General features: G+C 32.6%; 3 protein-coding genes across 5 annotated transcripts in view; all 3 read left to right on the forward strand.

The window, feature by feature from the left end:
* The window catches only part of LOC145969444 (putative RNA methyltransferase CG11342), a 27,347-nt gene extending 9,695 nt beyond the window's left edge, over positions 1-17,652 (forward strand). Inside the window, exons 1-4 of one of the 2 annotated variants that reach the window (XM_083095589.1) lie at positions 28-197; positions 500-696; positions 16,049-16,264; positions 16,975-17,652. In XM_083095589.1, the coding sequence (XP_082951715.1) occupies positions 16,073-16,264; positions 16,975-17,520 (738 nt within the window). In that variant the 5' untranslated portion in view covers positions 28-197; positions 500-696; positions 16,049-16,072 and the 3' untranslated portion in view covers positions 17,521-17,652. Of the gene's footprint in view, positions 1-27; positions 198-499; positions 697-16,048; positions 16,265-16,974 lie in introns of those variants that run through there. The other variant, XM_083095590.1, reaches the window with a different exon arrangement.
* Positions 17,653-17,783: 131 nt separating this feature from the next.
* On the forward strand, positions 17,784-20,148 carry LOC145969445 (uncharacterized). Of its 2 annotated transcripts, XM_083095591.1 has the most exons (4): positions 17,784-18,007; positions 18,658-18,749; positions 19,473-19,571; positions 19,641-20,148. In XM_083095591.1, exons 1-4 carry the CDS (start codon positions 17,924-17,926, stop codon positions 19,927-19,929), a joined length of 564 nt encoding a protein of 187 aa, XP_082951717.1. In that variant the 5' UTR covers positions 17,784-17,923; the 3' UTR covers positions 19,930-20,148. The 2 variants fall into 2 exon arrangements, with proteins under 2 accessions (XP_082951717.1, XP_082951718.1); XM_083095592.1 differs by lacking the exon at positions 19,473-19,571.
* Positions 20,149-20,667: 519 nt separating this feature from the next.
* Positions 20,668-24,282, forward strand: part of LOC145969442 (lysosomal dipeptide transporter MFSD1) — a 4,284-nt gene continuing 669 nt past the window's right edge. The window contains exons 1-7 of the mRNA XM_083095585.1: positions 20,668-21,161; positions 22,027-22,303; positions 22,393-22,809; positions 23,020-23,331; positions 23,411-23,523; positions 23,605-23,843; positions 24,123-24,282. The exon at positions 24,123-24,282 is cut by the window's right edge and continues 669 nt beyond it. Coding sequence (XP_082951711.1) covers positions 21,020-21,161; positions 22,027-22,303; positions 22,393-22,809; positions 23,020-23,331; positions 23,411-23,523; positions 23,605-23,843; positions 24,123-24,167 — 1,545 coding nt within the window. The 5' untranslated portion in view covers positions 20,668-21,019 and the 3' untranslated portion in view covers positions 24,168-24,282. The remainder of the gene's footprint in view (positions 21,162-22,026; positions 22,304-22,392; positions 22,810-23,019; positions 23,332-23,410; positions 23,524-23,604; positions 23,844-24,122) is intronic.

The raw sequence follows: 24,282 nt of genomic DNA on the forward strand, positions 1-24,282 counted from the left end.
CTCGGCTAACTTCAGCCGCCCCGCTCCCCACCACTCCGCCAGTTGCGTCGAGACCGCTTGGGGAGTTTCGTTCTTGCGCGTGTCGGTGTGACTTAACCTTATCTGACATTGTCGAGCGATATTTTATGCTACAAGTTTTTTTTCGTACTCGGTCGAACATTCAATGAGATGTTACAGTTCGAATACACTCGAGCAAGGTAGATACATGTATAAATACATTCTAGTGCATCTTATTCCTTTTCTCGATTTTTCCCCCCAAAAAATAAGGAACTTGTAGCTTAATTATTAATGATTTTATATAAAAGTTTCTTTATCTATAATATAATATTTTTGAATTCACTACGTTTAGTTTATTGATAAACATTAAAGGTCTCTAAGTCATGAAGATTGCTAGACATATAATACGATTTATAGAAAGGTCGTGTTTGTGTCACAGATACTTAATGACGTTCTCAATACATATTTATATATTGATTTTGAAAAATTTACTACCTTGCAGAGGTCACTGATATCATAACAAGATGGAAAAGCACGCGTCAATTCCCTGAATCACCGGAAGCACGTTACATCATACACTGCTGCTATCGTAACACGTGCTACGATTGCGCACGCGGATGTCGTTGTCGCAGACTAGGTGGTCCGTTAAATTCGTGGAAGTGACGGATACTTGATTATACATGAGCATCGTAGTGAGAGGTATGTATCATCTGTATCTCTCTTTGAGAAAAAGACACAATGAAAAATGATTAGGCGATCGGAAAAACATCTGGACGCGAGAGATGTTACTGACCACCTTGATATAAACACGTACTTGCGGTATGTATACGTGGACTCTTTGAATTGTAACACGCGGTCGTATAAATGTCAAGCTTATACACTATACTACATAGCATCTTTGCATGCATAGCGTCTATATTTATGCAATGGTGGAGTTTTATTCTCTCTCTCTCTCTCTCTTCAGAGTAAATTATCAGTAAATTCCAGAAAAAATAAAATATACAAATATTTAAAAATAAATATTTGAGTGCGAATTTATCACAATTTACATTGTCTTTATTTTAATTGTATTAAAATCACACAAAGTTATATAAAATATATCGACAAGTTTGAATAAATTCACACATCGAGTATGATCTATTTTAATTATCTAAGAAATCACGAAGAGGAACCGATGGTTTCCAAAGAAATTAGAGTCTATGTCGGTATTTTTAAAAATGTACACGATATTCGCGAGAATCGAGATCTTTGCAGAGACTTGCAGCGCCCTTGACCTACCTTAACGCTCCTCATTGAGCGCGGGAGGCGGGCTTTAAACAATTGCGCTCGTATAAGGGCATGTAACTTCACCCACGTGTGACCGTGACGGATCTCCTACCTTCGATTATTTAATTTTTCCTAACGCAATGGCACATAATTTCGCGTAGATCCTTGACGAATAAAATATAATCAGACTTGTCAACTGAAATATGTTCATTATTATGCCTCTTAAAGCAGCGAAAATGATCCAGCAAAAAATGTAAATAAGCCAAGTATGTAGTATAAATAAATTTAGTATAAAATAAATTTTTATATAATTACACATTTGTAGTTTGATATAAAATGTATTCATCCTTCTCTTTCTCTTTCTCTCTCTGGAAACATCTCTGGAAAATTACGTCACATAATTTACATTTATATTCACAAAACTACACATTTACATCTATTTTTTTTTAAATATGTGTAAATAAGCACTTGATATCGGTATGTTTGGCGCTCGTATAAGATCATCGATACATCTTGACTTCATGGCGTCATACTCCGGGATGTACAATATATGCAAGCTGAAATCGACTCTGGGCATTGCGAGGACGCGTGTACGCGACCACGTATGCTTGTAAAGGAGAGAGAAAGAGACGGAGAGAGATAAGGCCATGATTGCGTGGTGTCTGGATCACGCTCGAGTCAGGCCAGGCCTTTGTAAACGGCGTTTCCACACGTATTTGACCACCGGATATTGGTCAACCTGGCCACCTTTTTTATCTCATTCGTGCCATTCCCCTTACGTGGGTGGCTGTCCTCGTGATGATTAGCTGACGCGGGACGAAAAACCCGGAGCAGGCGCGATGGGATACGAAAAAGAAGAAGAGGAAGAAGGTGGATTACATCGGCGATCGATACACTCCGTGGAAACTGAGCACTCCACGTGGCTTGTTGCAACGATGGCGGCTGTCATTAATCATTACAAAAGAGATCCGGAAAGTCGCATCGCGTGATTCGCGCCGTTATCGTCGTTTTTCGTTTCGACAGCGCGGACCTTATCGCGACGTCGTTTGCAAATGTAGTACGATTAACAAAAATGCACGCGCGAATAGTTTAAGATATAGTTTAAAATCGATTTAAAATGTATGACACGCTCGCGCGACACCGAGATGTTTTCGTTCTTGTGTAGAATCGCTTCGGAAATTTATTGCCTGCGGGTTTATTTTTATTCTTAATTGTTATTAAAGTATCTTGCATAAGATTACAGAATTACTCTCTCAATATTTTAACGTGAAAAGGGAATTATATATAATATTCATGAAATGCATACATGTATCGTCGTGTAATCCAATTGATTATGTCGTTTGAATAAAAAAATTCATGAATTATTATATTATATTTTATCAATTAATAATTAATATAATAATTCATGAATTATTATATTATATTTTATCAATTAATAATTAATATAATAATTCATGAATTATTATATTATATTTTACCAATTAATAAAGCGTGATAGTACTTGATTCGCTCGATCGGAAAGATTAAACTAGGATAACACAAAGTATAAGGAATTAGAGGAATCGAATTCTTATTGTTTTGTCAGAAATTGGCAAGGATTGTATAAAAAAAATATATCCTGCGTAAAAAACAGTGAGCTTTGTTTCAACCGCATGTTCGTTTTGTGTTTGAAACATGATGGAAATTGTCAGTAGGCGACAATCCGTAGAACTGGTTTTGTTTTTTCATGAGGGATGACGACATCGCAGTGTCTTTTACGCCAGTATTTTTAATAAGATTATTAGATATTCCGCGATATATTCTTTTTTTCTTCTTCGACACTTGGTGTCATTCTTGCGCATATTTCGTCATGCGACACGCGATTGACTCTGGGCGCGCCATTGACGGTTCATTGATTAGCGACTTGTATTATCGGACAAAATGTACTCGGAAGCGGAGTTTGCTCCGTGGTAAACAGCCATGTTATTAACGTACATTTCTTTTTGGAAGATTTTTTAAACATCTATCTTTAAATTTATTTCTTCGCGATTGCGAGCATCCGGATTGATTACGCAGCGCGACGCCGAAAGTCTTTTGAAGTTACCCGGAGGATATTTGCACGAGTGTTTTCTTTAACAAAAAATTAATGCGTTGCTCTTTTAATGAGGTAATAACTAATTAGCAAGAGATTTAACGAATTATTAACGGATAATATTTTCACAGAGTGAGTTTTATAAAAAGAATCTTAATTTGAATTTATTCTTTAATTAAAAGCATAAAGAAAACCGCGTGCAAAGTCTTATCAAGATAGTCTGGTTATTAATTACATTTTTGCGTAATTAATACTACTTCCGACATATCACAGGCTCTGAATTTCCGTTCCTGAAATAGTTTCTTGATCGATAATGTGGGCGTTTGAATATATATAAGACTGACTGCAAATGATTCATTCCTTTGTTAACTTTCTTACATCAACCTACATACAACGAAAGATAGATAAATAATAAAAGTGTTTTTGTCTAATTAATCATTTGATTTTATAAACTAAAAGTTTTTTTAATTTTTTTTCATTTACCAGCAAAGAATGTGCGTGAAAATTTCAATTTGAGAAATGCAGAATCGTTTTGAAACTCATACATATCGTACATATTGTTGAAAGTATGATAGAATGTACTTGTATTTAACGTGTGCATTTATATGTGTGACTTGTATGTATGTACTTAAATGTTTTGTGCGTCATATCACTAAAAAATTTTGGTAATGAGCAAGCGATGAGACACAGCGGCTGCTATTATCTCTGTATGCAGTAATCATTTTGACTCTACCGATTCGGTCAGTGGTTATTTACGTGTCATGATTACGGATAAATTAGTCATCGAAAAAAATGCGGGAATCCTGTTCGATGATTGGAAAACAATGGGAGAGACTCACGAAGGAACGTAGAGATTCTTTCATCTTTCTCGCACGTGTTGTACCATTGTCAGGCATTGAACATTCTTTGCTGATCAGTACATTGTATTTCTTTCAATGACGGATAATGATTCATCGGAAGACAAAATTTAATTATTTCTTGGAGAGAATTTCTTGAAGGGATAACTCTCTCATGGAAAAATATAATTCCAGCAAGGGGATATTAAAGGAAAATCATTCCAAATTGGTTAAAGAATCGTGAATTAAAAGATTAGCGATTCTGCATAACATTCTTGATCATTGAAAAATTAACAAATAATTGTGAGCAAAACTATTCTGCGAGGTTTCTCAAGAATCGGGCCTTGGCTCAAAATTTATTAGCTCAAAATTTGTCAGACATTTCGACCCTGCCTTGTGGTACTTGATAAAAATAAATAGAAAAATGCAAGAAGTTAAATATAAAGACAGATATAAATAAAACGAAAAGCATTCTTGCTGAATCTCTTTATAACAGACGAAACAAAAAGAAAAAGGGGGAGGAGAAAGAGAGAGAAAATTATTTTTAATAGAATTTACTTTTTTTTATTTTCATACTATCATATAAATGATAAATATATACATATATAACAATATTTTATATCATATATATTATTTTTGTTAGTTACAAATTGTTCTAAAGCTCTCCATCATTTTTTTTCACTTTTTCATTACCTTTAATGTTTTTTATCGAAATAGGCATTAAAAACATTAAACACGTATTGCATTTTCGCTAAATTACATCATCTTGCGTAAAAGCGTAAGACAGTGTCGATGATATAAATGTCACGTCATTAATATAAATGAGAAATTTAAACTGTGTTGATTGTTTAAAATTGCTTAATATCCATCAAAAGTTCGTCCATCAATGCAATTGCAAGAAAAATCATTTTATTTATTTTAGAAATAAACAATGGATTTTCTATCGCGATAATATCTCGATGCTTTCGATATAATATGTAATTATTGCACCCCCACGTGAATAGTGATAAGACAATAATAATGTTTGCGATTAAAAATATTTCCGAACTACGTTTCTAAGCATGTGTTGCGTAAAACGAAATTTACTTTCATAATTTCATGTTTTGTCATAATAAAATTATTTAACTTTTTACTATTTTTTTTCTAATGATTATTAAATATTCATTATCCTTTTTTAACAATTTTGTTATAAATCTTAATTTTAGTGTAAAAAAATTATTATATTTGTCTACACTTACTTGACAATAAATACTTCATTTCACCTCAAATGTCATTTGCGCTTCACTTTATTAAGATATGTACGTGGACTTTTGTAATCTCATCTCACCCCTCACCGTCAGTTGTGACGATTGAAGCTTTACCGTGCAAGCATCGTCTTTTGTAAATCGCATATCTCGTCATGCTGTTGTCATAATATATTGCACGATTTAATGTAACTTTCTATTATGTGGCACAGTCCAGTTACTACGCGATGTGCAATAAACAGTCGGGGAAATGCAATCATACAAAATTGTCTCATTTCGCGTGGCCGCTCGTGAAATTATCGTTTCATCAAGAAAACCGGATGTCAATAATCAGAGATGATTGTTACTCATCGCTTTTTGTGTACAGTTTAACTAGCCAATGATTAGTTTAGGTCGTTTCTTTGAAGTCATGCAATTAAGCGGCAAATTAAGCAATATTATGGAATGATTGATGCATTCAATGTAATAAAAAGACACATAATTATAATTTTTTTTTTATTACATAAATCTTATATGCTATTTTTAATTTACAATATAATGAGCATATAAAGAATATAATTTATTATGCTTTGTTTACGTATATTCAAATGCAAACAAAAATTTTTCTTGCGCATTCAATTAACATATTTCAATGTATTGCAATGTATTAAAAATAAAATGAAAATAAAATTAGGTTAAATAAATTAGATTATTATACACATAAAAATTAAGAAATTTGAAATATTATATAGCGGAATCGCGCGAATATTTATCAGTTTCCTTAACTTTTTTATAATTTTATTTTAATTTCTTTTTTCTAATTCACGTATTGGTGTACATTTTATTTTTTATTTTTTCTTTAATATATAATTATAAATATAAATGTACTTTATAAACATACAGAGCTCTCGGAAAACAAAAAAAACTGATCAAACATTTTTATTTTATGATCTAGACGAATACTTTTAAAAAAAGTAATGCATTGCTTGTAACGAAAAAAATATATACATATAAGTATTTAAAGTAGAGTGCAAAAGGAGAGTTTCGTTGAAATCAGATTTCTGCAGGCATATTACATAAACTCGTATAGTAGAATATCTCTCTTTCTCTCCGGCGGATTTATATAAAAAATCCAACATTAACACCGACTTGGTATTTTATGACACATCTAGTATGGGTGAATCGAATTTCTCATGACAAGTAACAAGCCAGCCTTGCGTGGAACGCATATTGCGCGCGATTTGCGAAACGCGCGTGGCTTGCAGAACTGTCTGCCTACGCGCTGCGCTTTGCGCACCGCGCGCTTGCGACGAGATACCGGTTTAAAGTCCGGGACGAGGAACCGACGAAAAATTCTTGAACCGGTTCGCCGGTTGTTTCGTGCCTCGGATGTCTCGCGAAGGAGAGGGACGAGGGAGAAAAATCAGCTTAGAGAGATGGACGCCAAGACGTTCGAGTCTTGCGATTTCGAGGAGAATGCTGACGAGAGAGGATGTTATGGATCCTCCTACGCGAACTGCACGGAAACGACATAATGGAAGGAAGTAGAAGGGAGATAAATGAGCTATCGAGAAGAGTACAGGATTGCCTGGCTTGTCGGACACGTTCTGAAAACTGAAAATGACGTTTCATGTTTACAGAAAATACGCGAGATGATAAAATATATTAAAGTATAATGATATAATTTTTATCGTTATGATCGAATGACATTATCAAGGAAATCTTTAATTTAATTTGAAAAGTATCAATTCAGATATAAAAGAAATTTTCAATTTATAGAATTATTAAGCATTTTTTGGGGGATTTATAATAATTAAAACATTAATCACAGAAAAATTAAGGTTTTAAGGAGCTTAAATTTTTTTTACAAAGTGTTTAAGAGAACGTAACAAATTTTTCATTATCGTTTTTTTTAATATCTTAATTTTGATCTATAATTAATAGACACTTAGCATGCTATTAAAAGAGGTGATAATCTTAAAGATACAAATTGGATACGTAAACGACTCGAGACGTACTCTAAACGCCAAACGTCACGTTAACAATTCTTATTTAGATTACTAATTAATATCGTCTGCGATATCTATCTAGTTTTGTCATGCGAGTTTTCTCTTTGCTGCCGTTATCTTCATTATATTTCGTTATCATTCGTTAACATCGCATTAGAAGTATTGCAATATCTTTGTTTTCACATAGAATTTACGCGCATACGTTTTTGCATGTGACTGTGTCAAGATTAAATCTAAATGATAGAATCGGATTTTTTTGCGAGGACATTCTCTCGCATCCGGTCCATACCGTAGCAGATGCCCATCGAAAATACACGAGGAAACGCGGGCACTACGACACCATACAGGATGCGTATCCTTTCCCAGATTTTGCTCCTGAAAAACATCTTACCTGACCAGGCACCGACCCGCTACGATCCGCACAGCTCGACAGCCCGTTATTGCTCTTTCACACAAATACATGACCGACTAATTCCGAGCAGGATACACAAAGCACAAACGGCAGAATTAAATATAGGCACAGGATGCGGCTAATAGAGCGGGACAAGAATGAAAAGATGCTTTCTTTTCGTTGCGGTTGTAATATCTTTTATCATCTCGTAAAAGTCTTATACATTCATATATAGCTAATTTTTCAAAACCAATTTAGAAAAAAAGGCGCTATAGGAGTGCAAAATATCGATAATTAAATAAGACATATAGTAAATAAATAAAGAAAAATTTATTTCATTTCCGATTTACACTAGACTTTTTATGTTTGTGAAAGTTTGTCTTTCTCTCTGCTAAATTTTTTATTAAAGTGATTTGAGAAATTGCTTTGCGATAATTTGCTTGGAAAATGCTGGATGTGATTAATTATAATGCGGGTGCGAGCTTTGAACGGTTTAACTTTCGATTTAAATTTACGTTCTTGCTGTCTCTAAATCGAGAAGGTGAAAGGCGAGAATATATACGCGCGAATTTATTTTGTCTCGACGATTGAGTCTAGTGCTTGGTCAATTGTAAGATATTGATTAAATCTAATTAATGTAAATTACATCAAGCGGAACGATACGAAACTTTGTTAGTGTAAGATATATTTATTAGCGTAAGATATGTAGCTAAAATATGTTGAAGGTATATACTATGTCGGCACATTCTTAGATATAAATTTCATATGATCTTATAACCATTTTATGTCAAAGATCTTATTTTCATTCACTCTTATACATTGAATGGTACTTTTTTTACTCAGAAAAAAATTTATTTATATTTTTTATAATATCGAGAGAATCACGTGTGTTTTTCATGTTATTTTTTCCACTAGTTATTTTAGAGTAATAATTTCTTTTTTAATATTAATATAAAATAAATTTCTATTTTCTGTACATTTGAAATATTGATGTTATTGAAATATTGATATGATATAGAAATATATCTTTGAAAAATTTTCTATAGTATTTTCGTTTTCTGACTCGATACGAAGAATCTAGACCGAAGTTTCGATGACTGCGATATTTCATGATTTATACAAAAATTCGGAAAAGAATAGAATTAATGTTTTTATTACTTGCTTCCTGATTTATGATGCAACAGCGCATGATGATTTTTAGTGATGCCGCAAAATTTCCAATTTTAAAAATAAGATAATATATTTAAGTAAACATGACGTGTCTCTTTGGTAGTTCCGGAGTATGGTATGCGTGTACATGTGATAAAAATCACGCAGAAGCGTGGGCGCGATCGAAGCACCGCGATAGATAACGTGAATACGCGCACGATATCCTCACGTATATTTATGTATCGGTAAATGCGTGATATCGATTGCGTCAGTGCACAGCAGAAAATAAAGCGCAAGAATGATCAGAAAATAAAGTGCAATCTGTATGATCATGAGATGCGACCTGTCAAGGAATCTCCTGACAGGTGTTAATCAATGACGTAGATGTATTTTTCTCGATCACGCGTCCGAAGACTTGGAGAAATACCAGGTGATAAGAAGCTTCTCAAACGTTTGCAAAAAAAAATATAGACGTCTTTCTTTCTTTCTTTCTATCGTGTAATCTTTTAATCAAAGACAGATTTATGATAAAAAATCAATTTAGATATCCGAATATGCGCATCATGAAAATATTTTCTAAATTCTTTTAAATTTTTTAACTATATCTGTCGCGAATTTTGCATGCGATTTTTCTCTTTATGAAATGCTGTGTACCATCTTTATTTAAATACTATTTTAAATACTATTTTAAATACTATTTTAAATACTATTTTAAATACTATTTTAAATACTATTTTAAATACTATTTTTTCTTATACCACGATCTAGATTTGCACTTTGAAATGTTGACGCAAGTTTTTCTGACGTACTTTGTAAATTATTTGCATAGTAAAATGTCTTGCAAATGCAGTTCTTCTTATCCATGTCTCGGTTTGCGTCATTTTTTTACACACGTATTCGTGGCAAGGTAACAAGAGCTGATATAATGCAACTTTACGCAGACACGCAATTTATAAAATGTTGCACTAACGAAGTAAGTTGTATAATGGCATAATCATCTTTCTCTCATTCACCGAGTACATAAAATATAGGTTGTATAAAATGTTTCTCTTCAAAAACAAGGATGTTGATCAGCTCTAGACAATTGGCGCAATTCCGCTATATAAAAATAGATAATAGATAATCATATTTTCATATATCGTTTTATGTTATTTGCGTGTGACTCGAGAATATACCTCATATATTTCCTATTTAAGTTGATTGATTTACACGCGGACAAGTTACTAATAATTCTTTATAAAGATCAATCACTAGTTGATGGAGAGAAAGAGTTTTCTGTTCAGGGAAAGAGTAGTTTTCATCTAATTGGTGATTAATCCTACATAAGCATCACGAATTAGGATTAATTAAGTTTCAAGAATATTAATAGATGACGCACACAAGTTTGTGTTCTTCAGTTAAATTTCCGTTCAAAAGTCATGTTTCCTTCAAGCAATGTTATTCTCGTAGTTACAGATATTTCACTTGAAGTTTATCTATTTAATGTCAGAAGTGGAAAAGAATTGTGATAAGTGGTAGATTTCCAGTTCAATTTCCAGTTCAATTAAAAGCAGTGTGCTATTTGAGTTTGTTATGTACATTATGACTTCAGAAACGAGGACATTTCTTCGATAAACCACTCTTATAAAAGTATTTAATCTACGGGAATTTAGGTTAAGACCTCGAGGAAATTTCTTCTTTTGATTTGATATCATTAAGTTGTTCTTGATATAATCAAGTAGATTATATTAACATTAAAAAAAATTAAGCGTAAAAAATATTGAATACGAAGAATATCTCTGATTTTTGAAATGTCTTACATATATTGTGCTTAATGGTTTCCATTTTTAATTCTCTATTGTAATTTTTTCACAATTCTTTATGTATCGATTTTTATTAAATCAATTTTTATTAAATCAATTTTTTATTAAAATATTCATCCTGACGAATGTTTCGTTCTGCAATAAATTTTTTATTAAACAGGCATGAATCGAACTTGACATCGTCCGAGGTTTCCCTTGATTGCAATACGTGCATAATCATAAATCTCTGTCGCGACGTTTATCCTTGCTTGGCCCAGTTATACATTTAAATCCCTTGAAGTCGAATGTATGAGTAAAACGAGAATAAGGTCGATGAATACTGATGAATACGTTGATATCATTCGGAATATATTGTAATCGATGCGCGATCGATGGCTGGAAAATTATTTATTTAATTAATTTAATTAATTATTGATTTTTAGACAGAAAAATTTATTACGAAAGATATCTCTACGTTTACCTTTTGTGTTCGTCACTAATGAGAAATAGTTAGTGTTAACGAAATGTAAGAGATCGGTTTAGTTTTGCAATGTGCCATTAAAAAACTTCAAGGTTTATAAAGTATTTTTATCTCGATAATGAGAAGATAAATTTTTAAGTATACAAACGTGAAAAAAAAATATACACAAATTTACACAATTACTATTTACACAAATGACATGTCACGTTATGTACTAATTTTATGAAGTTCTCTTTTTTTTGATTCTCCTTTTTATTTTTTTTATTTTATTTTATTATTTTCTTTGTAAGAAAAAACACATTTATCTTATCATAATTCTACAAGAGACTTTTCGATTTTTGTTTAACATATATTATTGCGTTACATTATATTTTTAAATATAAATTGATTCTTTAAAAAAATACTAGCACTCATAATCGAGAATAAATTGTAATTTATAAGTTTTGAATCAAATGCGAAAGTGTGTCAACCATGTGATATGGTGCTTTTATTGGTGATGAAAAATTTCGTCGAATTATGAGAGACGCAGATAAGCTCTAGGATGTGCAAGAACATTCCCGATAAAAGCGGCAACTATAAAATGATAACAATAACGAGTTTATACCGGACTGACAATGAGCAACGAAAATACTGGAAGCAGCTGAGTAAACGGATTTCAACGATACCGAGCGATGAATAGGAATTCTTAAGGTCGCGTCCCGGAAGTCGCGTCATCCGCTATATGATACGTTTCCGGTACGGTACGTTGCAACGTTCGCACAAATGAATTCCAAGGAGATGTTTAAACATTTCTAAACAGCTCGAAAAATATCTATTAATAATATCATTATAATTAAGCGTTCCTTATCAAATTTATTTTAATTTACATCTCGATGAATGTTGCATAAAAATAAAAAATCTTGATTCATCAGAAAATCCAAAAAGATATTATTTTTAGGGAATATTCAATCATGAAAATATTAATCGTCTTTGCGAAATTTTATTACGTAAAGCGATAAATGCTAGCCTTTGCGTTTTCGGCGAAATGTAAACAGGAAGATAGATAACATATATGTATGTCGTTTTTTTATATAATGCAACATTGGAGAGATAAGAAATTTTAAAAAGATAGCTAGTTTTTATATATTCTTTTAATTCAATCTATTAATTAAGAGACATAATGATATAATAATATTTATTATAATAAAAAAAAGATTTAGGTACATACATCATATACACATTTATGGATTTTATTTTATAAAACAATTCTGTGTGTGTGTGAATATTTTTTGACAGTAACGAACAGCAGTATTTTTGAGAAGAACGTCTTGATCGCGGAAAATGGAGAAAAAAACACAACCTTTCAATCGAATGAAGAATTAAGTCGTTTGCGCGGTTAACTACACGGTCGATCCTCCATGTGAAAAATCGAAAGACGCACGCACGTGGCGGCGATCAGCTTGTTCTTTCGAGATAATATCGATATTTTTCAAGGTAATCCCGTATCCCGGAACGTCCCCTCTGAAGCGGCTTATACAGGGTGTCCGTCTTTGTCCCGTGCGGTGTCGTCGGGAGATCTCGGCGAGATCCCAACGTTGCTTTGTTTGTAATAGCATGGAACACGAAAATCCGGAAAAAGCGGATTTACTATGAATGGACCGCGGAAAAAACGACGAATGAATGCACCGGATGTACGCGGTAATAGATCGCTTTACGACCGACTTCCGGAGCATATTTCACTTTATCTCCGAGCAAACTTCTGGCTAGCATCACAATTTTTCGATGCAAGAAAGAAGGGATCGCGGAGCAAAAAGGTCAATGCAGCTGCCTCCCCTTCCTCCTCTTTTCCTGTGCCATTGACCAGTTTCCGATCGACCACACGCTGTGAGAAGAAGAGATGCTTACTTTATCCTTTCGCTTCTTTCGTGCAAAAGGTGCGTGGCAGTTTTCACCAGTTTCAGCCAATCTTGTGTCAAAAATATTTTATAAGATGGGTAATCGTGAAACTTTTTGTCACTGTTGGATTGCTATTATATTCTTTCGTATTCGAATCTTTATTCATTGAAAGAAACATCTGAATTATGTATCTGAATTGTGCTGTTTTCACACTTTGTTGTGTCTAAATTATAGACTATTGAAAGATATTCTTTGTAAATTTTTTGAATAAATTTATTTTAGAATCTCGGATGAGGCGACAAGACTATTATGAAAATATCACGTATTAAGAAGAAGAAACTGATCTTTTACGAGTGAAACGAATCGTCCTGAAATTTTTATGCGCGCATTGCCTAAGATGATAGCTTGTTACGACAGAAAATGCCCTTAGGCGTTCCCTTTCGAGATCGAAGACGATGTTGATTTCAGATGACTAATCGCGATCGTGTCATTTATGTGGCACGTGTGACGACACACGTGAGTTCATTGTCCCGTATCGTGAGATGTTTCTACCGAAACACTATTTCGTAAAAACGCATGCGAGCAATACTAATCCACTTCACATATTCGTGTGTCTGCAATATATACATTTATAATATAAAATTTTATATTTTTATCGCAAAACTTTTTATTCTACCGTTTGAAATGATACATACTTATATAAGTTTTAAAAAGAGACTTAAAAAGAGATATTTATGTCAATTATTTTGTTAAAATTATTTTGTAAAAAGAGATTTAAAAAGAGATATTTATGTCAATTATTTTGTTTAACATCCATATATATTTGATACACAGACTCTTTATTGCTTTTTCATTTTTTTAATTTGTAGAACAATCATTAATAATTATTAATATTTGAATAAATCCGAAATGCACGACCGGTTGGGAAATTGAATTTCTCTTAGATGCTTTTTTTCAGCTAGCATGTATGCATCTGTGACGCAAATGAGGCCATATCAGCACCAATGTCACTGATGCAATCCAAGCGCAGATATATACAGGCAGGTCATAACTCGTTGCAATCGACGATATAGAGACACTGATTATACTCTCCCGCAAGAAATTCCACGCTAAATCGCCATACAAGTCCGGAATTATTCGGCTAATTACGTTGGGTTATAATCGGGGACGTACGAGGTAATTAGAAACCAAGCGTATCGTTTTCCTCGCATACACCTATGATGATTACGATTAACGCTGACAAAACGATTACGCAACGTAACGAGCAATTCCTTCACGAATCGGAACGCATAAAAGGGCTATGTGTTCTCACGAAGGCGCGAGGAGCCTGAAGTCCAATCGCCTTAATTCGATAAATTTTACCGCGCCGGGCAATATGGTAATGTGTTGGTACACAATCGTGAGCATGTAACGTGCCCTCACAATCTCGGCTCGGATTTAGCAATCCGTAAATGTGCCTCGAAAGGATTTGGCAATGCAACGAAAGATCGATGGACCGCCTCCCTGCACCAGATTCAATATTTGCCGAATCTTCGACGGAAACCGCCTGAAAAGAAATATTGTCCGTGTCCGACTTTATAAAAATATTTTTGAAGATGTAGAAAAAGCGATTTTTTACCGGATGGACTTTTAAATTAGACTTTTGTTCTCTTTTTAAACATATTAAAAAATAGAGAACAATTAATAGGGAATAGGATCATAGATAAATGCCAAATTAAGATAAATAAACTTGTAAAGACTAGAAATTTTAATACGAGCTTTTTTCTTCGGGAGAATTAGTGAAATATTCTATGTAATATATTTTTTATACTAATAATAATTAATATAATAATTGTATAAGTGAAAGATCTACATCTTTTTAATCTTGCTCGATAAAATATAAAATTTTTCTCGATGCAAAAATAATATTAATTACTGCTTTTTGAAGTTAGATTTTAAATTACGGTATTTTCACTTATATCTTTTTTTTTAAACAAAGCTTTTCAATCTTTAATAATAAATAATATTCTATTTGTGTCCTACATGAAATATTTTTTATCATATTAAATTATTTTAGTTTTCCAATAAATTTTTGTTCTTTATATAAATTTTTTATATATTTTATTATTTTGTCTAGTTTCGATAATTTTCTTTAGTATTTCTCTAATACTACTTTTTAGTGCCTTTTTAAAATGATCAATGACTCAGATTGTTTACAGCTAAAATAATTTAATCCATCGATAATTTTCCACGCTCCGTTGTCTCTTAATCGAAGGTTACAATTATTTAGGTCGCGGACATCAACAAATTAACCGTTCAATTCTTCCGCTCTTGGTCCTCCTGACCTTCTCTCGTAGCCTCTGTTCTCTTTTCTCCTCCCCTTCTCTCTTTTTCTCTCCTCCCTTATGCTCTTTCTGTCTCTTTGTCGCTTGTTAACATCGTCATTGCCATCGTCACCTACGATACATATACTATTGCAGTATTATGCGCAACATCGTGCTATATTTCTGTCATACTTGAACTGAGAAAAAAAGGAATTGAGTTGAGATAGAAATTCCATTCTTCTGTCACATTAAATATTTGATTTCTACTTGATTTTCGAAATCATGTACTTTAAACTCTCTTTGGATTTCTTTCTGTCTTATACGGAGAAAGTAAATTACTGTAATTTCATTATTTATTTCTTAATAATAAAATATGTGAATCTGATGTTTCTTTTTATTTTCAGATTTTGTAATATTAATGTTGATTGATGTATATTCAGTAACAGATTATACGTAAACATGTATTCGGAGTCATTTAATATGCTTATATTTATATCAAATATATAAAATTTATATATAAAATATATAAAAATGTATAAAAAATACATTACATATAACAAAAAATATAATTAAATAATTAAAAAATGTATTATATATAAAATATATAATGTATATAAAATTTATATATAAAATCGCGTAATAATATTTCCACATATTAATTATAAGTTTCAGATCGTTTTTTAATACACAATGAGCGGTGAAGGGAGTAGCGGCGAGAAAACGGATCCGGGCGCTATCAGACACGGGAACTTCATAAATTATTACCAATTCCATCCTGCGGAAGAGCGCGTGCGACAACTTCCGCGTGGCGTGTGGCAGCGACGATGGGACGCTCATCCGGCCCGGAAATACGCGGGTCTAGACGTCGGCTGTAACGCCGGGGTAAGAACGGCACATCTGTCGGGGATCCAAAACGGGATGGGACTTGGCCTTCGTGATCCGAAACTACAAACGGCGCGTCTAATTTTGAGTCGAGTTATCCCTTTTCAGGTACCGGTCGCGCGCCATCCGCTTCCGGAATCCGTATCCTTTGTCCTTGTTCTAAAAATTCCTGCATGTGTGTGCCCATTTTTCTCTCTGCTTATTAAAGCCAACGCGTTTTTCTAATTATACGGATCGCTTCTTGCAAATGTCGTGTTTCCTTTTAACCGGAGATTATTTTCAGATAATTTTAGACGATAATCCTATTAAGAAAATACGACATTAACTAATTTGACTAATATTTAGAATTTAAATAAGATACAAATTGGATATTTTATCCTCGTGTAAACTGTTAATTTAATTATGGTATTTTAGAATGCTATAATTATATTAACATCTGTTGTATAATTATTAATTATTAATTTTTTTCTCTTTTTCAACTATTGACTATAATTATGAATGCAACAAAATCACTCTAAAAAATTTAAATATAACTTAAATTTATTTAATAATGGTAATTAAAAAATAATGGCAATTAAAAAATTGCGAAATTTTACATAAAATAAAAATTTACTAAATAAATATGAATTTTAAATTTGACTGTCATTGAAAGAATTTAAATGTGCATATTTACATTTAATTTTGCTCTCGCGATACAACGCGTTTTGCAGAATCTCACATACATGTTATACGACTTCCTCGAGAAAGCTATGTCCCAAGATCAACCAGAGATCTCTTTGATCGGTGTGGATCTCGATCCGATTCTGATCGAGAGAGCACGCGAGTGCAATCAGCATCCGGATCACCTGACCTTCGAGTGTCTAGACTTTTTGTCCGATGATTGCGGCGAGACGTTGAGGAGGCATCTGGCGCAGCTTCACAAGACACGGTTCGACGTGGTGTTTTGCTTCTCAATCACTATGTGGATTCATCTGAATCATGGCGATGACGGTCTGGAGGAGTTTCTACGAAAAGCTTGCGATCTGTCAGAAATGATCGTCATCGAGCCGCAGCCTTGGAAATGTTACAGAAACGCGTCGAGAAGACTGCGAAGAGTGAAATCGGAGGACTTTCCGTTGTTGAAGGAACTGAAGTATACCAGAAATCCGACGGAGCATATTGAGGACATTTTGACAAGACTGTGCGATTTTCAAAAAGTGACCATCACCGCGAGTAACGATTGGGGACGCACGCTTTTGATTTACGAAAGAAAATAGCGATTATAAATCATTCGCTTTATGAGAAACAACATTTTTTGCTGCATTTTTCATATTATAATTAAAAAAGAAATATTAAAGAAATTTATTAAAGGAAAAAAAATAAAAAATAATGATTAGATATATAACTTGTTTTGCGTACAAAATTTAATTCGTATTATAAATGAAATGCATTTTTTTAAGAAAGTGGGATTTTTATCAAATCTACTACTGAGTTTCTAATCTTAAATTAATGCAAAATATAAATATTTATATGAAGTATAATCTTATTGAACATATGTATATTGTATAAACAATAGATAAAAATGATTAAAAATCTTCAATGACGCCTGACGATAAAACAGAACAAAATTAGTGAACAAAGTTCGTAAAAGAGACACGAGATGGCAGCAATGGAGTACCAATGTCGCTGCCATGTTACAATCATCTTGGAACGACCGCAATTGAATCTAACAACAATAACAACAACATGAATTCAGCGAGCAAGGTGAATATAAAAGCTCTTGATGATTTTAGTTTCTTCGTATTTTGTGTTTCATTTCATTCATTGTTTGAATTTGTGTGCGATGCTGAGATCCAGTAATAAAAAAAAATGCCTTGAATGAAGCCTCCGACTCGGCAAATTCGCGAATTAAATTAAAGATTAAGTTGAAGAGTTTTCTTTAATTTATTCTTCTACATATATATTTTTTAAATATTTTAACACGTTTACAACATTATTTATGTGGATACATTTCAAATATATTACACAGTTGATATAAAAAAAACGTAATGTATCGTATTGTTAGGTTAAGCTAATTATGCCAGTGGATGCTCTTTCTAGTTTCTTAAAATTTTCTTTCTATTTGTGTTATGTTTATTTATAATTATACATATATATAATTATACTACATTATATCTATTTATAATTATACGTATATATAATTACATATATAATTATACTGTGTTATTTATAATTATAACTAGAAAGAAAGAAAAAATTTGAAGAATTAACAATTTGCGATTTATCTTTAGATAGCTTTTAGTTGTAACATTACGACAATAATCATAATATAATAAATAACGAGAAAAATTTTAAGGCAGTTATCAATGACAAATACACATAATGGCTAAAAAGAAAGAACTATTTGTTTTTAGGTGGGTGAAATTTTTACCGCAGCTGGTGTAGCCTTCAACAAGCTGGGTGAACTCACAATGCAGCTGCACCCAACATCAGACTCGTTAGCAGGGTAAGTTAAATATGAAAATATTATTGCAACCGTGATAAGATGGAATATTGTTTAGCGAAATAGAAAAATTTCTAATCTTATCAGGTTTGAAAATATAATTAAACAACCAAAGTAAACACCAAAGTATTTAATATAGTAAGCAAAGTTACATGAAAAATTTATGATTTTATCATGGTTATCATGGCAATGTGTTTATAGCACAGAGTGATTTTTTGGTAGTGTACATCAAACTTTGAAGATGGCAAAAGATAGGAAGAATTCAGCATGAAATTTACAAAAAGCAAAACAAGATTATTGTGGTAATTTTTTAATCATATTATTATTAAATATATTGCTTTCATTATGTGTTTACAATTCGTATTTGAAAACTGATTAGAGATATTTATAAGAATAAATGAGGTGTTATTAAATCAAGTTTTTTTATACTTTTTTTTTCTTTTAAAAAGTTTTTGCTTTTCTTTATTATTCTATAGATTACATTAACAAATATATTTTTGTCATGTTATGAAAACATTAGTTTAAACTTGCTCTTCTTCATTTAAATAATTATTTTTAATCATTATATTGTGCGAATGAATTATTTTCAAAATATTCAAGGTCATCACAAAGTAGCTTTCCTTGTTTTAACAAATTTACAGTGTACACCATCAGACTGTTACTCTGTACAACTATTATAGACCCCCTATGCTCTTTTCATAATTTCCTATCCCCCTCGATGCGTAGTAAATGGACTGAGGAGGACATTGAGATGCTCCGTCACTCAGTAAGGGCTTTCAGTGAAGAGTTGAACAGAATAAGCGAGCACATCAAGAGTCGAACGGTGTAAGTTTTCAAAGGCTGCCATTGAGGCAGGCCCGAATTTTACAGCGAACGTATTACTCTCTTTTCCAGCTCTCAGATACGAACCACTCTAAAGAAGAAGGCGTTCGAAGAAGCTGGAATATCCGTTAGGCAACAACAAATTCTTCCTCAGCAGGCACAACAATCGACATTAGTTCAGCAACAGGTCGTTAAACAGCAGTCCACATCGGGAAACCAAAGTCTGATAGGAAAATCGGCGGAAGTAACGCTCAATATGCTCAATGCACCTGAAACGGAAGTGGATGTCGAGGGACTGCCCGAAGAATGTCAAGTGAAACTTGAATTTGAAGAAGGTGCTACAGAAGAAGTTACTGGTTAGCTTTATATAGTTAACTTATCAATTAAGTTAACTATATAGTTAATTTATATAGTTAACTTATCAGTTAAGTTAGCTAAATAAACAGCTAAGGACTTGACGATACCAAGTTTTCTATCATCTGATTGTTCATTGATGGTTCGAATTTTAACTAGTTTTAAGCATCTCAATCGCATATAAGCTCATAAGTTACCTTTTTATAATAAATGTATGAAAATTTAATGTCATTGTTTTTGCACGAGACGAAATGGATATCCTTGGATTCCTTGGACACAACTTGAATTTTGTCTTTTTCCTTTAATATTTAAAAAATTTGTTTATCTTTAAGTGTTGTTTTTATTATAATTTATTTAAAATAAGCGCAATTTAATATCAATATTCAGAAAAGGGAAAAGGGATTTGCAATAATTGTAAAATAATGATTCTTATGAATGAGATTTGACAAAATTTATTATATTTGTTATTAATTAAAATTTCCGCATGCGCGAATCAGTGCGGATGCAGTTGAGCAATAATACGGTAATTTATTAAAATGTAGAAAAATTATAAACATGGTCTGCGTGAGATATTTATCGAATCACGTAGTCGAAACATAATTCAAAGATTGTATAAATTTGTACTTGTAATTGTTTTTTTTTCGTATTTGTCAAGAATACATTGGCGCAAGAAAACTTAGTTATTTCGTTTCGTGCCATTGGTATACGTCTTTCTTCCGCTTTAGGGATTTTGTCGTACATGCGCATAAAATCCAGTCCATATCTAACTTCTCTGGTGGGATGACGCATAAACGCGTCGACGTCGATTGACAGATTAATCAACAGTTGTATTCGGATGCTGCGAAATGCACTCGGAGTAATCTGTCGGCGTCATTCTTCGTTCACAGTGCCACCGACCTCATTCGCGTAATCGTGCGATGTGAAAGGAAAGGCACGAGATTGCCGCGCGTCGCGACACAAATATCAAATTGAATTTTATATACATAACATATAAAGCTCTTCGTCGCGACACAAATATCAAATTGTATTTTATATACATAACATAAAGCTCTTCCGATATTCAACGACAACAAAGCAGACTGCTATAACGACGAAGTATGGAGGGAGGTGTAGCAGAAAGTTCTGTTAGCACCGAGACGAACAGGTGGGAGGATGAGATGGCCCTGCAAGGATGTTGCAGCCCTAAGAAAATGCCCTACCGATTTTTGGGTCTGGCGCTCATGTGTCTACTCGGATTCGGTACGAATTGACGTAACTTCGCGGATGCGTTGTTTACTATGCAACGCGTCGCTTCTTTATCTGTCATTGCACAGCTGAAACGGTGTCGCTGTCAAAAGAGCGAATTATTATCGCGACGATAATGACAGACAAGATGCGTATTTCGAATATTTGCTATCGTGAGATTGCATGTCGCATTTTAAATTTTCTCGCGATCTTCATATTTACATTTTACCTGGCATATATATTTATTTAACAATTTTATTCTAAATTAAATTATCTATTTCTTGAGTTTTGTGCAATATGATATATTTTTTTATATTTAATTTTATATTTTATTTAATATTAAGAGATTTCTAATATTTGATACATAGGAATATATATATAGCTATTTTTAGCCACATTTAAAAAAGGAAAAAAGTATATAGTAATATTTATTCGATTTATTTTGTTTGTTTTTTTGTACACTTATAAAAAAATTTTTAATTACCATTTAATAACTAAGATTAAAAATAGAGACAAAGAGAGAGAGAGAGAGACAAACAATAAAAAAGATTAGTTGAAATGCAATTGAAATTGTTTGCATCTCTGTTTTCTACTATTAATTATAAAAAAAAAATTTGACATTAGATAAGGCATATCATGAACTCTCTTTGTATGGTTTATCATGTTTTTTTCTTAATATGTGCCATATGTTGCATGATTTGAAGTTATGACTCATAATGGAATTATGCATATGTGATAATACGCCACCTCTTAATAAACTATAAATCTTTTAGCAAATAACATTTTAACTCTTCCAATTATAAAAATGCATTATATAAATTTCTTTTTAAAAAATGTGTTTCTTTGCAAAATTATGTCCTATATATATCCTTTTTTTCAGGATCATATTTCTGTTTTGATAATCCTGGAGCATTACAGGATAATTTTAAAACTGATTTAGATATGTCAACTAGCACATTTGTTTTGCTATATTCCATATATTCATGGCCGAATGTCATTCTCTGCTTCATTGGAGGATTCTTATTAGATAGTGTCTTTGGAATTCGGCTAGGTACTATAATATATATGGGACTTACATTGATTGGTCAAATCATTTTTGCAAGTGGTGCTATGGTTAATATTTTTTGGCTAATGATGCTAGGCCGATTTGTCTTTGGGTATGTATCTGTCTTAATGTTACAATTATTGCTTATCTTTTTATAAATCATAAACTATGAAATCAAAAACTATTTCTTTTTTTTTTTAGAATCGGTGCGGAATCATTGGCAGTTGCTCAGAATAGTTATGCAGTTCTTTGGTTCAAAGGTAAAGAATTAAATATGGTATTTGGACTGCAGTTGAGCTTCGCGCGAGTAGGATCGACCGTGAACTTCTTAGTAATGGAGCCAATATACAATTATGTATCTAATTATTATAAGGGTCCAGAATGCATCGGCATAGTTCTTTTTCTCGCTGCTGGAACTTGCGTGATGTCGATGATATGCGCGTGTATATTAGGCCTCATGGACAAACGCGCCGAGAGACTGCTCCGACGAGGAGAAGGACAAGAAGCGCAAGTTGTTAGTCTAAAGGACGTCAAGGATTTCAAGCCAATTTTTTGGTTGATTGCGCTCATTTGCATCGCTTACTATGTCGCGATATTCCCCTTTATCGCTTTAGGAAAGTAAGTGCATGATAGCATAAATAAATATAGCGCTTATATGGAACGATTCTCAAATCACACTAAACAAGCATGTAAAATATTTTTTAGAATAATGTTGATAACGATATTTGCGATTCGTTTCATATGAGTAAGAACTAATTCCTGCTCGACTCTTCATTTATAATTTTACATATTAGGATAGAAATTAATATTTCGTTAATTTTTCTTTAGAGTATTTTTCGAACGGAAATACGAATATGATCCATCTGCTGCAAACATGGTGAATTCTCTCGTTTACTCGATATCGGCGATAGCATCACCTATATTAGGTTACTTAGTAGATAGGATAGGCAAAAACGTATCATGGGTGTTTATTAGTATTTGTGTGACTATCCTTGCACATGGATTGCTCGCATTTACCTATTTGAATCCCTATGTGTGTATGGTTCTCATGGGATTGGCGTACTCGATGCTTGCTAGCAGTTTATGGCCTTTAATCGCTCTTGTCACACCAGAGCATCAACTTGGTACTGCTTATGGAATGTAAGCACAATTTATTGCTCATAATAGAAGAATAATGTTTAATAAAGAAAATATTGATGTATAATCTTTTTTCTTGCAGAGCGCAAGCTGTACAAAATTTAGGTCTTGCTGTAGTATCAATTGTAGCTGGTATAATTGTCGACAAAGGAGGATACTTAATGCTCGAAATGTTCTTCCTTGCTTGGCTCTGGGGTGAGTATTTTTGCGAACTTGAAATTAGAATAACCATAACGCGAAATTTTATAAATAACATATTTCACATATTACAATCAGTTTCATTGATAACTGCTGGTGCAATCTGGATAACGGATGCAGCAACAAGTAGTGGTTATCTCAACATGACACCAGGACAAAGAGAACGATATGAAACGCTTCGATGTACGCCTGAGAATTTGGAACGAGAAAAATTATTATCGTCAGAGTGTACAGCGGATTTCTCAGCGGATGGTCTTATACAACCACAATCTGATATCAGTATACGAAACCGTTACTTGTCTCGCATTGGTGCAATGGTAAATCTATTTTAAGTATTTAGATGTTATATATATATATATATATATATATATATATATATAAAATTGTTTTTTAATTTATATGAGGAATATGTATACATCTTATTTTAAGGCAATTTTTAAAAACAAAACGAGAGATATTCTTATTTTACTCGTTTTATTTAGTATTACAAAAAGTATATCTTTCTATATCATTGATATAATATCATTGAAATAACTAATAAATGGGAAACTAATAAATTTCAACTATAATATTAATAACTTTTCTAAATTTTGTAGGTGCCACCGCATGCAGTAACGCCAATTCATCGAGCATTACGATGATATGTACAATCTAGTTGCAAATTTATGATATAAATAGGTATGTAAAAGTTTTAAATCTCGTAAAAATGTCTGTTCACTGTGTCTTCCTGTTATACACAGCTTGATCTGTGATAAT

The sequence above is a fragment of the Camponotus vicinus genome, unplaced genomic scaffold (assembly GCF_025532165.1).
Source record: "Camponotus vicinus isolate PSW18456_S1 unplaced genomic scaffold, iyCamVici1.0 SCAF_3, whole genome shotgun sequence".
Classification (NCBI taxonomy): Eukaryota; Metazoa; Arthropoda; class Insecta; order Hymenoptera; family Formicidae; genus Camponotus; species Camponotus vicinus.

Coding starts and splice junctions, on each gene's coding strand:
- LOC145969445 (XM_083095591.1), top strand. CDS start 17,924: ATGTCGCTGCCATGTTACAATCATCTTGGAACGACCGCAATTGAATCT. Junction 18,750..19,472: donor ACATCAGACTCGTTAGCAGG/GTAAGTTAAATA, acceptor CTCGATGCGTAG/TAAATGGACTGAGGAGGACA. Junction 19,572..19,640: donor CACATCAAGAGTCGAACGGT/GTAAGTTTTCAA, acceptor TCTCTTTTCCAG/CTCTCAGATACGAACCACTC.